This window comes from Manacus vitellinus, unplaced genomic scaffold (genome assembly GCF_001715985.3).
Source record: "Manacus vitellinus isolate BGI_N305 unplaced genomic scaffold, ASM171598v3 scaffold_2_pilon, whole genome shotgun sequence".
NCBI lineage: Eukaryota > Metazoa > Chordata > Aves > Passeriformes > Pipridae > Manacus > Manacus vitellinus.
In genome coordinates this window covers 18,581,314-18,595,799 of record NW_021940208.1, presented here as the reverse complement: position 1 = coordinate 18,595,799, position 14,486 = coordinate 18,581,314, and the positions used below count along the sequence as shown (strand labels likewise).

At 42.2% G+C, this 14,486-nt stretch overlaps 1 protein-coding gene across 5 annotated transcripts in view; it reads left to right on the top strand.

Moving 5' to 3' along the window:
• Positions 1 to 6,337, top strand: part of STARD13 (StAR related lipid transfer domain containing 13) — a 293,516-nt gene extending 287,179 nt beyond the window's left edge. For 4 of the 5 annotated variants that reach the window (XM_018071074.3, XM_008934242.4, XM_018071075.3 and 1 more), the window contains 2 exons: positions 2,872 to 3,048; positions 3,391 to 6,301. In XM_018071074.3, the coding sequence (XP_017926563.2) occupies positions 2,872 to 3,048; positions 3,391 to 3,508 (295 nt within the window). In that variant the 3' untranslated portion in view covers positions 3,509 to 6,301. Of the gene's footprint in view, positions 1 to 2,871; positions 3,049 to 3,390 lie in introns of all 5 variants that reach the window. The other variant, XM_018071073.3, reaches the window with a different exon arrangement.
• The last annotated feature ends 8,149 nt before the right edge of the window (positions 6,338 to 14,486 follow it).

Genomic DNA, 14,486 nt, shown 5'->3' with positions numbered 1-14,486 from the left:
GTCAAAACAGTGCAAATAGAATCCAGTTGTTTTTTACACTGCTTTTGCTGTTCTCTGGGGAACATTTGATGTTTAAGAGCCAAATGTTTAGTAGAGAAGATAGTGGTGCTTTTAAGCTAAGGCTGTTTATACAGTGTCTATATAAGTTGTATCTTGGATTTTCATTTGGAGTCTTTGTAAACCAAGAAATGCTGATCCATAAAAATCCTAGTGTGGAAATGAACAGAAAGAGGCAGTAGGCATATATTCTGCCTTTAAGGGGATGACATCTCTCAAATAAATGTATAGCAGTATATCAGTATTCCACATTCAATCCCAGTTCTGCCATTGTCTATGTGCCTGTACAGAATAGTCAAAAAAAAATCCTCTTAGGAACCTTCTGCCTTTGAAATCCTGGCCTTTGCTTGCTAGGAGCTATTGTGGAGCTACTGGCATATTTCACTTACAGGGTCAGTCCTACAGTTATTTATTTGAGGATGATTTTCTGCACTCCTGTTCTTGGTCTCTGCTTTCTTTGATTGAAATGATGTGCCAGAGAAGTACAAAGCAGTTTTGACAAAGGAAGTAGTCTAGTGAGTCAGAATTGTATTATAGGGAACTAAGATTGAAGGAAAAAGATGAACCCAATAAAATATAATTACAAAAGTACATCCCTTTTATGAACTTTAATAGTCTCTTGGAGAACGATAACGTGCAGATATTGTTGGTATAAGGGAAGAATTATTAGAACTCCTAGGGGAAGATTTCAAAAATGTTTTTTGTTAAGTTCTTCATAATGTTAAAACACCAGTGTTCCCATTACTCTATTTGATTTGCTTTATACATACTGGGATAAATTAATTATTTTATAATTAATTATATATTCTATATTTTCTATAATTACATATCTCTATTTTATAAATAATCTTCTTATATAATATTATTAATTTTAACCAGTGATAAATTTGGCCCTCTGCATGGCACCAAGAAGATTGTCTGGAAGCAGCAGGGAAGTTTTGATGACCGTAATTTGGTCCTCTTATTTGCCACTTAGTTCACTATTAGGTTTCATGGTGGTTTATGTTCTTTAAAGACCTGCTGCGCAGTCACATCAGTTAAAGAAAAATCTTACCATCCAATTCTCATTCTTTTCACTAACCCAGGCAGAATGACCCCAGAGGACTGAAATACATATCATAAAAATGAATCCTGGTGGGTTTTTAAGGGCTGAAAACAGCCCTCAGGCAGATCTGTCAGATTCTGTTGTTTATCTCTTTTGATTTATATGATTAAGTCTAGAGCAAGGCTAGCCAGTGATGTCGCCGTCAATTTGATACCTTGTGATTGGTGGGAAGTGAACAGTGAAATTATAATACACCTCTGGGGACAGGAATAAATATATTTTAACAGACGCCAATTTTCTCATTCTCAATCAAACTTTTGGCTGTGAAAGGATCAACTTAGTTGTTCTCTTCTTTTTTTTTCTATTCGACAGTCATAACAAGGGGATTAGGCTCCCTAGAGAAGCCTCTAATGGTAAGAGGAGAGGGGAAATGTTTCATATGCCTGAGATCTAACACAGCACTCAGCTGCCCTGCACAGGCATTGCTTTTCATTAAAGAACCCACAAGTGTTTAATGTTCATTAAGTATCATGGCATTTTGGTGAGTTAGGTGCCATGCCTGGTTTTACTACTGTAAGATATGTAGAGAACTACTGAAACTGGCCTAACTCCATGAAACTGGGAATAGGAATCATAAGTCTTCTGCAATCTCAGGGATACAGAACTTTCCACTTCACAAATGGCCCAACTCAGTGCCATGTAGTTACCAAAATGATATGGGCACGTGTAAGCACTGTGCCATCACTCACAGGAGATGGTTCATCATTTTTCACAGTAGATCTCAGGTGTGATTTCTTACTGCCCGTGTGGTTCATCTGCCAAGATAGCTCATCAATTTTATTAATGCATGGACACATATAAAACCTTCTGGCCAGTATCTTCCTGCAGTGTCTTGAATAACAGCTCAGTTTCATGTAAGAAAAATGCAGAATGTTAAAATTATCTCCTGAAGTCCTAACTTCAACAGTCCATGAAAGCAGCTTACCTGCTAAAACATGATACTTCCCAAGGAAGCATAATCCCTGTCTCAAGCAGTCCACAGCAAGATGCCACATGTTTACCCAGCACAGTAGGAATTTCTCATTTCTTCCCACAGTATAGGAAGGAGCATAGACCTATCCTCTAAGATTCAAGGCAGACGAGAAAGATGCGAGACACCAGAATATGTAGAAAATGCTTACAGAACAAGAAAAAAATGTTAAGTATTAAAGTTTAGATCTCCTGAACCTGGTGGAAAACTTCTGCAGCATGTAAGAGAGGCTAGAAACTTGGGAGAAGGAAAAACTGAAAGGACATTTTTTCTTTAATTCAGATGACCTTGAAACGTATCCTGGGAGTTTCAGAAGTCAGTGTGCGTAGTAGTGAGGATTTCTGCTCTACTAAACTGCATTTTTTGTTCTGTAGGTGTGCATGGGTGCAATGCACATTTTCAGCCTTTGCCAGATGGCTTATACTCACTCCATCTCCTTTCCAAAACTTCTGTCTGTCTGCAAAAGGCTCTATCGTGCCCTGTAGTGCATAATGGTTACAAAATGTTCCTGTGGAGAACAAAACTTCTCACCTGGAGCCTGTAGCAATGTAGATGGGTGCCCATTCCACATGATAGTCAGACTACCATCTGGGCAATATGAATTCCTAGGACAAGTCCATTGGCATTGCAAGCAACAGGATAAGCAGACAAGCAAACTGTAACTTTAATTCTGGTTCTGACTCATATCCTCAAAAGTTTCATTGCTAAAAGTGATTCCATCTTGAATATGTTCCTGCAGGACATGGAGGACAGATTTACCAAAGGGAATGTGCATGCTGGTTGCCATCTCTGTGGAGCACGAAGAGGCTACTCTTATGGGAGCTGTGCGAGCCATCGTGATAGACTGTCAATACTTGATAGAGCCGTGTGGCTCAGGAAAAGCCAGGCTGACCCATATCTGCAGGATTGACCTAAAGTAAGTATCCCAACTACAAAAAGTGGATGTCCATTCAGTAGGACAAAAGCCTCAAGCTCAGGGAAGGGAGATGTTGGGAACAGAAGGTCTGGTCAGAGTAGCTTTGGTGCTTTGGAGTCTCCCTGAAGTCTTTTCTCTACTCAGTGCCTACTGATGTTATGAAGTGATCTTAGAAATAAAATCTGCTTATTTGATTACTGTAAGGGAAAACTTCAGAGCATGCTTACAATGGCAAGTATTTGAAGTCTCCACTACCACCGTGGAAGTGTGGCAAGCCTGTTTCTATGGGGCATATTTCTTGAGTATTTAAGTTTCTCAATAATTTTCTTCTCATTTCTTCAGAGGACATTCCCCAGAGTGGTACAACAAAGGCTTTGGACATCTGTGTGCAGCAGAAGTTGCCAGGATCAGAAACTCATTTCAACCTCTGATTGCTGAGGGACCAGAAACAAAAATCTAAGTGTTCCTGGGAGCATGTGAGCATAAATCAGGGTCTGGCAGGGAACAGGAATACTGAAAGCAAAGGTCTTACTTATCTGTGGAAGTGTGACCAGACCTGGGTCTATAAAGAGTTGAAACAGGAATTTTATAGGAAAGTTCTTTTATTCTGTAGACTTCACCTTCCCCCCCATATCCCCTCTGCATTAATTTTCATTAATTTTGATTATTGAACTGAATATTTCTTCAGAGAGCTTTTATTACCTTAAAAACAGATTATTGCCATTACTTGTGTGTTACATAACTCTGGTATTTAAAGGCTTCTAAGAAGCATATTTTAATTGTAAATAAATCTTGTACAGTATGTATATATTTATCTATATTCTATCTATATATATGTATATGTATAAATTAATTATTTTGTATATAATTCAGTGAAAATCACTTGCATCAGTTGGACCTTAAGTGAATCTGTCACTTGTTCCTTAGTGTATCACTGCTACATAAGCTGTGTTTGCTGTTATCACAGAGCTACCAGGCATATTTTGTGTGATAACAAATGCCTGTTCTCAAATATGTTTTGTGTTTGTGTGTGCTATGAGAAGCTACATAGAAATAGATGTAGGAAGAATTAAGAGAACTAAGGAAGGAGGAGGTTACAGTACATTTAAAGATAACAAGGACTGAATCAGTTTCACCAAATGAAATATATAGAAATGCATCTAAGACAGACAGACATTTTGAAGGCCATTTATGTTTAGCTGCAGAACTGTGACTGTTAGTACAAGGTGTTGAAAACTTACCTGTTGCCTTAATTAATGATATCTCTGTCACTAGAGAACCTCATTATACTGTTCATTTCTCAGTACAAGATAACACTGTGTCTATTGAGGTGTCTGAAATCAGACCGGTAAGTTATTAAGCTGTAAATCTTTTTTTTTTTAAGCATTTTGTCTCGGTTCTGAGTGTTTCTGTGTTGCTCTTTCCTTCTCCTGTAGAGATGGCTAATCATTAAGAAACTCCAAAGCAGGTGTTCCACATCCAGTGGACACAAAGACATGCGGATGAATAGCATACCTTTTAATATATTCTTACTATACAAATAACTACACTTTTTTAAGCTTTTAAATACATATTGGAGATTTAAAAGACTAAATGTAGACTATGCTTGAAAAGATTGCTTTTATTGTAACAGCAAGCATGTTCATCTTACGTTGCACTGATCTGCATGATCCCACCTCTGTAGGCATTGGTGGGAGCAGGATTAGCCCCTGACTATGAGGAGTAGGAGCCATTTATGTCTATTACATAATTTCATTTTCAGGGACCTATTATTTTGCCAATGGAAGAATGCTTTAAAAGTAATAATAATAATTTGTCAATGTTACCTTTGAGGCAGGGTTCCATAATGTTTTTAACTAACCTAAGACCAAAAATGTTATTACATCTGTTCTTCAATAAGAATGTACAAGCCTGTTAATACTGATATTCATTAATCGCATTTGTTCACTTTGACTATATTGCTGCATAAACCAGCTGAGTCATTCATAGCCAGTGTTTTAACTCAGTCCTTTCAACAAAATCCATGAAGATTTAGTACAAGGTTGATTAAGCAGGATACATTTCCTACATGAAACTACAGCTTTGTGCTCTGATTCTGTAAACCAGGAAACGTCTTCAAAGCCAGTGCTTTGAGTCTGGCCCAGGTAAGGGGGCTGTGGGGTGGACCATGTATGGTGACAGCTGTTAGACCATGGTCCCATGTGCCATTGTGCACCCACATAAGGGGTGTGCTGGTGGGGGACAGTCCTGCAATCTGAGGAAGAACACCAGTGGGAGCTCAAGGTACACAGGGTGACTCATGGTGCTCCAGGGTGTCCCTGAGGAGCAGCAGGACAAAAAATTCACTGTCATCTTCCCCCAGGAGCTGTCTCACCCATGTTCTATTGTGTAAGTCCTAGGATCAGAGAGGTTGGCTTCCTGGGAGCTCCTGCCTTGAGTTTATGGCCAGCAATTGTTGCAATGTGCAATAATTGCGTGTTTTTAAGTCCTGCGGACAGGGGAGCACCCACACCCTTATGTGGCCATGTTGAGGTCTGGCAGTCATCCACTGGCTGCAGGGCACCACCACTGCCCAGGTTCAGCCTTCACTAGAGCAAGTGGTGGCTCCTGAGCTGGCAGAGCAAGTCTGGTCTCCTGGTTCCAGTTGGACTGCCATTCCAGAAAGGAGCACCTCCTCCCCAAAAGCCTGCGGCCATGACAGCAGATTTCGTGCTGGTTGTTTTCCAAACCATGAGCAATTAGAGTACTTCTGCTACATTAGTTTGCATAAATAAATACAATAGTGCCTCAGTATTAATGGGCTCAGAATTTGTAGCCCTGGGAATGGCAGTTGTCTGGCAGTACATCATTTCTTTAGGAAAAGAAAGGAAAACCTGTACAGTGGTTTTATCTTGTCTGACAAGTCATCGCTCAGCTGGAAGGGGCTCTGTGCCACCTGCCACCATTAGCAAGGTAGGGTTGTTTTCCTACCCTTGCAGAAGCTGTCATGTGCTTCTGGCATCTCTAAGCCATGTATTGTTGAAATAAGATTTCTTTAAAATGCACATTATGCCATGTCTACCATTCAGCTACCACAGTATTTTGTATTGTTACATTGCCATTGAGAATACATTATGATAATTGCATTTTTAAATGTTATAGTCATATCAATACCTCATATTTTTACCTCATCTCTTGGTATCAGTCATTAGTTGTTAATAAATAATTGCCAAGTTGAATAAATTTGCATACACTAAAGAATCATATTTCTTTGTGCTCTTATTTCATCCATTGGCTCAAGAAATGCTACACTTAAGCCCTTGGTTTCATTATTGCAACCTGCTATACACTAAAATGTTCTGATATGGGACTTCAGTAGTGATTCCAGGCTCAAAATGATACTGTTGTCCATTATACTTGTAGTATACATGAGCTTCATGGCAAAGATTATGTTTTCCAAAGAAGCCATTAAGCTAGGAAAGCTGGCTTCACAGATTCATAGAATATTCTGAACTGGAGGGAACCCACAAGGATCATCAAGTCCAGGCTTGAGAAATGTAAACTCATGTCCTCGACAGCTTAGGCCCCTGACTCTCACTGAATTCAACCATGTTTTTGCACCCATTTTCTTGTCAATAATTTAAATCTAGGTTCATAAGAGTGACTGTGGAGCTGGGATGCTGAATGCTGGGTTCATGTTATCAGATGTCAGCCATCTCAAATTCATCAAGCCACTGCAACAGAGAAAAAGATGCAACAGTAGGATAGTGAATCCTGTGGTTTGTCTTACACATATCTACAGATGGAATAAATGTTCCTTGGGATGGGTGTTGTGGTTTAACCCCAACTGTCAACAAAATACCAAGCAGCTGCACACCCATGCCCTACTCTCCCACCCAGAGGGATGGGGAGGAGAATCAAGAAAAGGTAAGACCCATGGGTTGAGATAAGAATAGCTTAATAATTGAAATAAAGCAAAATATGATAATAATTATTATTAATAGTAAGGGGTTAAAAAGGAGAGAAATAAAACCCAAGAAAAGCAAGTGATACACAATAAGGTTGCTCACCACCCACTGACTGATGCCCAGCCCATCCCCCAAAAGTGACTGTCCCCACCAGCCAACTCCCCCAGTTTATATACCGGTCATGACATTCTATGGTATGGAATATCTCTTTGGTCAGTTCAGGTCAGCTGTCCTGGCCATGCTCCCTCCCAGCTTTTTGTGCAGCTCCTCACTGGCAGAGCATGGGAAACTGAAAAGTCCTTGACTTAGGGTAAGCACTACTTAGCAACAACCAAAACATCACTGTGTTATCAACATTATTCTCATACTGAATCCAAAACACAGCGCTGTAGCAGCTACTAAGAAGAAAATTAACTCTATTCTAGCTGTAACTAGGACATGTGTTTATATCTCTCCAACTCTCTCTTGAATTTATTAAAAGAAGCTGAGTTTCAGAAAACAGGATGCTGAGCAGAGAGTCAGCTATGAGAGACTGTCTAGGAGGGGGGTAAGTATGTCCCACCATTCAGGGAAAGCTCAGTATTAAAATTTAGATTTAAAGGAAGCACTTTTCTCCAGTTGTCTGCATGGTAGAAATGGTCAGCTGTGTAAGTCCATCGATTCTTGCAAAAAAATACAGTATTTCATGTGCTCTCATTCCCATCTTTCCCTCCCAGCCCCCTGCAGCAATATCAGGGCAAAGAGATTGTCTTAACGCTAACAGTACTGATGTTTCAGCTCCTGGTGTGTGCAGTCTTTATAATGTTGAATTCTTGAGTATCCATCCTCTTTACAACACTTTGCAGGAGTCACCAGCAGGGCATCCCTCTGCTTGATGCATTTACACTGCAGAATCAGTATTGCCCTTGGAGCATCTTGATGTGCCTAAAAGGTGTTGCTCTTTGAAACGGCAGGTAATTGTTAGACACGAACACAAGCAGAACACACTGAGATGATTGGGAGATGGAAATATTGGAATAAATATGAAGAAGACTGCTGAAGCCTGAAAATCAGACAGTAGAGGATGAAAACACATACTGCTGCTCTAGCTCAGTAGTGATGTGAAAATGCTGGGGAACGAACAGAGACCTTGCCAGAAAGCAAGCAGTATGACTCACTGCCGATCCTATGGGGATTTAGCATGGCCATGTCATTCTCTCCTTGCCAGATATGTGTCAGCCACATTCATTTGGATGGGTGCTAGGCCAGGCAGACCATCTTGTTACAACTGCAGTTGCATATCATAGTGTTACAGGACCAGGAATACAAGGCATCAAACCACAGATTTTTAACAAGGTGGGTGTTAAGAAGTGGATTTTAAGAAGTACATTTTAAATTGTGACCCTCAATATTATGGAGCGCTCAGCAACACTATGTAAAATGCAGCAATGGAGGCAGAGCAGAACCCACCTAGCACTGTGCAACTGTAGACTGTCTTACTTATTTGTGCAAGACTGCTCAGCAAATACATGGGTGTGTGGAAATCAAGGGCAAATACGAGGCAGAGCAGTGGGTCTCGGTTAATGAGTAAATGACAGGGAAAATGTTCCAACGCTGCAGATAACTATTTGGCTGTCTTACATAGGCTAATACTGGGGGGGTCTCACACACTCCCAGATACCTTCTCTAATCCACAGCAGGTTTCAGATACCAGAGCCTCTACACCTCTGATGAAGGTTAGCATCTCTTGCAGAAAAAGTAACCTGAAGAGTTATCTCCTTCCACCCCTTTGATTCTGAAACAAGGATCTCTATCCCGATACCATACTATTGACCTCCCACAGGTGGTTATTTTCCACTGCTCTCTTGCACTGCTTGAGCCCAGACTTGGAGTCCAGCATGCCCTCTGCTCTGCTCAGTGCCTGCATGCCTGCTTGCAGGCTGGGCTCCAACCTTCATCTGCTCACCCACCCCAGGCTGCACAGGAGGCCACAGGGCTCAGCCTTCAGGGCAGGGTGATCATGGCCAGGTGGTCAATGGTCCCAGCTCCAGCTGCAACAGGGGGTCAGGTCTTGAGTACAGGGTGTCCCATGCCCTACACTAGGGGCAGAACGCCAGAGTGGGGAGAGATCATTTCTGCTTCTCTCCTCCAAGAAGGCAGGAAGGAGAGAGCAGTAAAATAACCATAAGCCTGTACCACAGCACAGGTGTTCCTCAGTCCCATTGCAATGACACAATGGGGCTCTTGCTTGGGGCTCCTGATCCTCTCCCAGGGGTGTGAGTCCAGCAAGACAGAGAGGCTAAAGGCAGATGTGGTTTGAATGCAGTGAACTGCTCTCTACCTTGAGCAGAGACTTGAACTGGTGTGCAGTTCATGGGCAGCAGTTTGCAAGAGACAAGATGGGATCCTGGCAGTGGTTGCCTGATTCTGCGGCAAGAGCAGTTGCACTGAGCTCTGCTGGCAGCCAGCTACAGGATTACAGCTTATTTCTTAATCAAAATATCAATTCTGCAAAAGGCACAAGGCAAACAGCCTAAAACTACAGATTCTGCTCTCTTTTACATGCTCATAGCAGCCCTGAGACAGGCACATGGCCACAAACACAGAGCCAGCATTTGCTGCAGTGAGGATTTGCAACAGCTTGCGATTTATGGGAGCAAATTAGCCACAGGGCCATCTGTACTTCCCCAGACCGCTGGCCTGCTCCTTGATGGAATGACTGCTTTTCCTTGAGAGGATGTGTATTGAATTACTTACTATTTTTTTTTTTTTAATTAAATAAATGTGGGAACCACAGGTGGTGGAGCAGAGGACAAGTAACTCTCTCAGCAGCATCTGTGGGCCAGCAGTACCCCAGCATGCATTCGGGACAGGTGTTGGCTGCAGGCAGTCTGAACCCCAGACCCATGTGGGGCAGCAGCCCAGGATCTGCCAGCCCACTCGGCCGGACCCCACTGCACCCTGCTGACACCAGCCAGACTTGGTCTTCATGGCAATAGGACCAGAAGTACCACAGCTGGTCTGGCTTGACCACAAACTGTGAGTCCTTTTTTGCCCCCATCTCTTTCATGAGGGTAGTCAAAAACAGGGTGTTTGTTTTTGAGCACCAAAAACCCATCCCTGTGCCACACTGCTGGCTAACCAGCACAAGCAAAGAGCCCACAATACAGGAAGTGTAGAGCACTGGGCTCACAGTTGCTATAGTATTTTGCCCTGTGTTGTCTGGTTTCCAGTGGGACAGGAACTCAGAACTGGGCCTCTGAAGAGAAGGTACAGGATTGGCCTGGACTTCTCCTTCCCTGAAGAGTCATGTTCCTTTTCTCCCGCCCCAGGAAGGAGGGATCACACCAGCCTGCACCCCTTACTCAGGCTCCCAGCTTTGGGCCCATCACGTCTGCTGCTTTGCAAAAGAGGCAAAAAAAAATATTTAGGGAAAACTTCCCATTGTTCAGTGGCTGTACTTGGGGATCCCTGGTGAGCAATAGGGCTGCTGGTGAGGAAGGACAAACTGCTGCTGCAGATGCATTGTTGCAGCATTGGCAGCAATGCCCACATACAGAGTGCACCAACAGCTTCCTCCTGGGGCCACGGGGCACCAAGAACACCATTTCAGAACAGGCCACCTTTCCTGCTTTCTACAACGTTGCAGAGCCTGAGTCAGATTGCCCTCTAGAACAGCATGGATGCTCACCTGGCCTTGCCAGCAGTGAACTCACCCACCTCGACCTCGGGAGAGCCACGACATGTTTTAACTACATACCCTTCCCGAACACCACATCATGCCCCCATCCACAAGCATAGCCTTGAATGGGGGTTACTGCCTGGCCATGCTGATGCCCGGCCTTTTTAAGCTGTGGTTATCCTCGTGCCATCCTCTCCACAGTCAAGCAGGTGCCAAGACACTTGTAAATCACTGAGCAGTGACATTCATTGCACTGCTGAAACCACCAGGACAGCAATGGAAAAGTTTGTGGCTATTTTCAATACAAATAAAAATAAAGGTTGCAAATTACAAAAAATTAAATGGGTATCGCTGGGCTAAGCCAAAATGTTACAATATGGCCTCCTTGGCCTCCCAGTATGTCTTGCCTTGGGCAACCTTTTTCAGCATTGGCTGGTATTTATCAGGAAAGAGATACAGTTATTGCATTTCTGTTTTTCAAATAATTGAGTAATTTAATCTTTTAAGTGCCTCTGAGATCACTTGTAATTAAAGACAGAAGATGAATGACTGAAGTACAAGAGCATTGGAGGACTTTAAAAATGAAAGTGTCCTTGACTACATCTCCTGTGCATTTATGTAATGATGATCCCACATTAATATGACCAAACAGATAAAAGGAGAAAATAATAAGAGCTTGGTTGCATTATTTTTCTTCCAGCCCAATAATAATATATCACCAGCCAGAGGAATGTGCCTGTGAATACCAAGCAGGAGCAACCATGTGCTGCTGAGTGCAGGACCCCACCGCCTCCCGCTGCGAGGTGCAAGGAAAAGCAATATCCGCTCACGGATCCCGCAGCAATGTGGCAGATAAATGAGTTACAAATGTCTATAAAATTCACAAACTTGCATCAGAAGTGGACTTAAAGGCTCAGCAAGTGCTTGGAGAGGCGACTGCAACACTGGCAGCTTCCTTTATGAGCATTTATTTTCTCAGCTTTTGGAAATAAGACCCATCTGATCCTAGTGGAGAGAGAGAGGCAGAAGGATTGCTGCAAAGTAATAAATATCAACAAAAAAATCTGTAGGGCCTGTAAACAGCTTTTTGTCTTCTAAATAAACTATACACCTTGATGTACCTATGTCATACCTTGGTAATTCACTTCCCATTTCATAGCCCAAATGTATATAAATATGTGCCCAAAGGGGGAAGAGGAGGTGATGAGAGCTGGAGCTGGCTCTACTTCATTCTTCATGCAGCACTAAGTCCCTGGACCATGCCTGCCCCAGGCTGCAGAAGCAGCAGCCTTGCACTGCTCAAGGTATCCTCCAGGCTGACCAGAGAGGCTGCAGCCTGCCAAGAAGACCTCCTCACCATCTTGCTCCCCTCCCTTTCCAGGCAGGGCATCTGATGGCCTCCAGCTCAACTGTGCTATTGCCAGACTACAAAATTTTGTCACCTCGTAAAAATTTATAGCACAGGTAGTTTATACCATTACACCTCTTGAACTAAACACTCAGCCAATTCATGGTTCCCTCTGGTGGGAGGAAAACCAGATTTCTTGGATCAGGTGTTGTGTTTGTGCAGCCCTGATGGTTTACAACATTGCTGAGAGCCTGTTACAGAGCCCTGAGCACAGAAGGCAGCAATACATCAGCCAGTTCGCTGCTGAGAGCCAAACTGCCATGTCAGCCAGGATCTCACCAGGGCATACCATTGGCTCTGCTTTTCCTCCAGGTCCCAGAGTATGTCTTGCCTGGGAGGTGCTGCTCTGGCTTGGGACATGCACCCCAGAAAGGGACAGCCCCGAGGGAAGTTTTGTCTTAGAAGCTCCTGAGAGCTGAACAGGTGGGACTGAGAAGTTTCTACTCAGGTCTTCTCATCCCCTGCAAGGGTTGATCCCATAAAAAAAAAAAAAAATCAGAAGTACATTATACATCTGAGGTTATGGGGGAAGTGTTAAAACTCATTTTTCCCTGAAAAACACAAAAACAAACAAACAAAAAAAAGAAAACCAACAAAGTTTTGTGTATTATTCTTCGTAAGGAAGAAAACGTTTCTACTAACAGGAAAGAACTAAAGTAGAAACTAATCCCACTTGCTGTGAATTTGTAGTATTTAGAAAAAATCATTGCTGTCATTCCCGCTGCTTTGTTCAGTGCCAATGACAGTGACCACCTCTCCTGCACTTCAGACTCCCATGGACCTCCTGGGACTTGGACCAGAAACACATTTGGGTGACCTCAGGAGAGCTGGGATCATATAACAATGCTTCACCATATGGTGTTGTGAATAATTCTTGTGATGAGAAAAAGGCTTTTGACAGTTAAATTCATCATGTAGGAGGTATGTCATTAAGGGAGAAATATGTCATTAAGGGAGGCAGGGAGTTTTCAGAGTAGATTCTTTTTAAAAAAAATTTTAATTTTTTAACAAAGAATATTTGAAGTCCCATGGCCCATTCCCACAGAAGGGGACTGCTCACTCAACTCTCAGAGCAAGGAACTCACACATCTTCTTGTGCCTGTAGCTTTTCTGCCCTACTTTAGTATTTTCCCTGGCTTCTCTCTGCCTCGCTGGCACTTTTGCCACTCCTTCAGAAACACAGAAAACATTACAAAATAATAGCCAGCAACATGTCAGCACCCACAAGTGTCCTGGCTGCAGGCTGCTGTTATTTCAACTTTCTGGTTTCTTAAAAATATTAATTTTCTCAGAACTGTTTGACAGTGGTGTTCCTGTTCAACTAGTCAGGAAAAATAAAAAGGGTGGGCTTAACAAGCCCACATCAGCTATAGCCTTAAGATGGCTGGTGAAAGGTGGTGGTTTGGCAATTCATGAGTGGTACATCCAAGACAGGAAGAGCCTTCTCTTTTCTTTTCCATGCCTCCTTTTCTTGGCCTTGCTTGAGTGAAGGAGGAACAGGAATGAACTTTCTCTGCTGAAGCTGAAGTCTGGCACTTAAAACTGACTTCTTCACCCTGAATAAGGGCATTTTCACCTAAGCAGTTTTTGCAAGCAGAATGAACAGATAAAGTTTTCTAAGTGACTCGAAAGCAACACAATACAGTGCATACAAAAAAGGGTAAGTTGGGTGTTTAAACATACTTGGACTTATATGGTCCCTGTCCTATTCATTGGTTTTGTCCATTTCTGTTCCCACTTCCTTTAGTCTTGACATTTCTATTCCTTAAGACGTTTAACAAAGATGCCACAAACTCAATGCTTGGTGCACAGCTATGCTGACAAAATCCCTCAAGCCTGTGAGTAACTCTACTGGAATAGAAGAATTGTCAAATTTACTGCAGTGTTACTATGGAATAAGCTATTGCACCAAAATACTCTTATACTGGTATGGTTACTTCCATAGGTTTTCTAAATAGAAACAGTGACTTTAAGAAAAAAATAATTCAAATAACAAAAACCCCTCCAAACCCCTCCAAACCCCTGGGTCTGTTGGAAAAACATCTGTTTAGCCACAGGCCCCAGCAATCTCCAACAAAAGTTACAGTTATTTATGTGGCACTGGAAAAACAAACAGCAACATGAACTCCTTGCAGAGTTATCATAATAGCCTCTCCTGAGGTACTCTGTACTTCATGCTGCAGGCAGAGAAACTAGACAGATTAAACAGTAAGATCATGTTACAATTTGTTACATTCAGTATCTTTATTTCACTTCTGAGATTGTTATAAAAACAATAGAACATTCATCCTGTCATTTACAAAGACATTCTTCCCACAGTTACTCTGCACAATCTTTTCAAGAAATAAACCAGAAGCTTTGCACTCACATCACAAAAATATTTTGAATAAAAATACAATTTTGTATTTTACAACATGTTTAA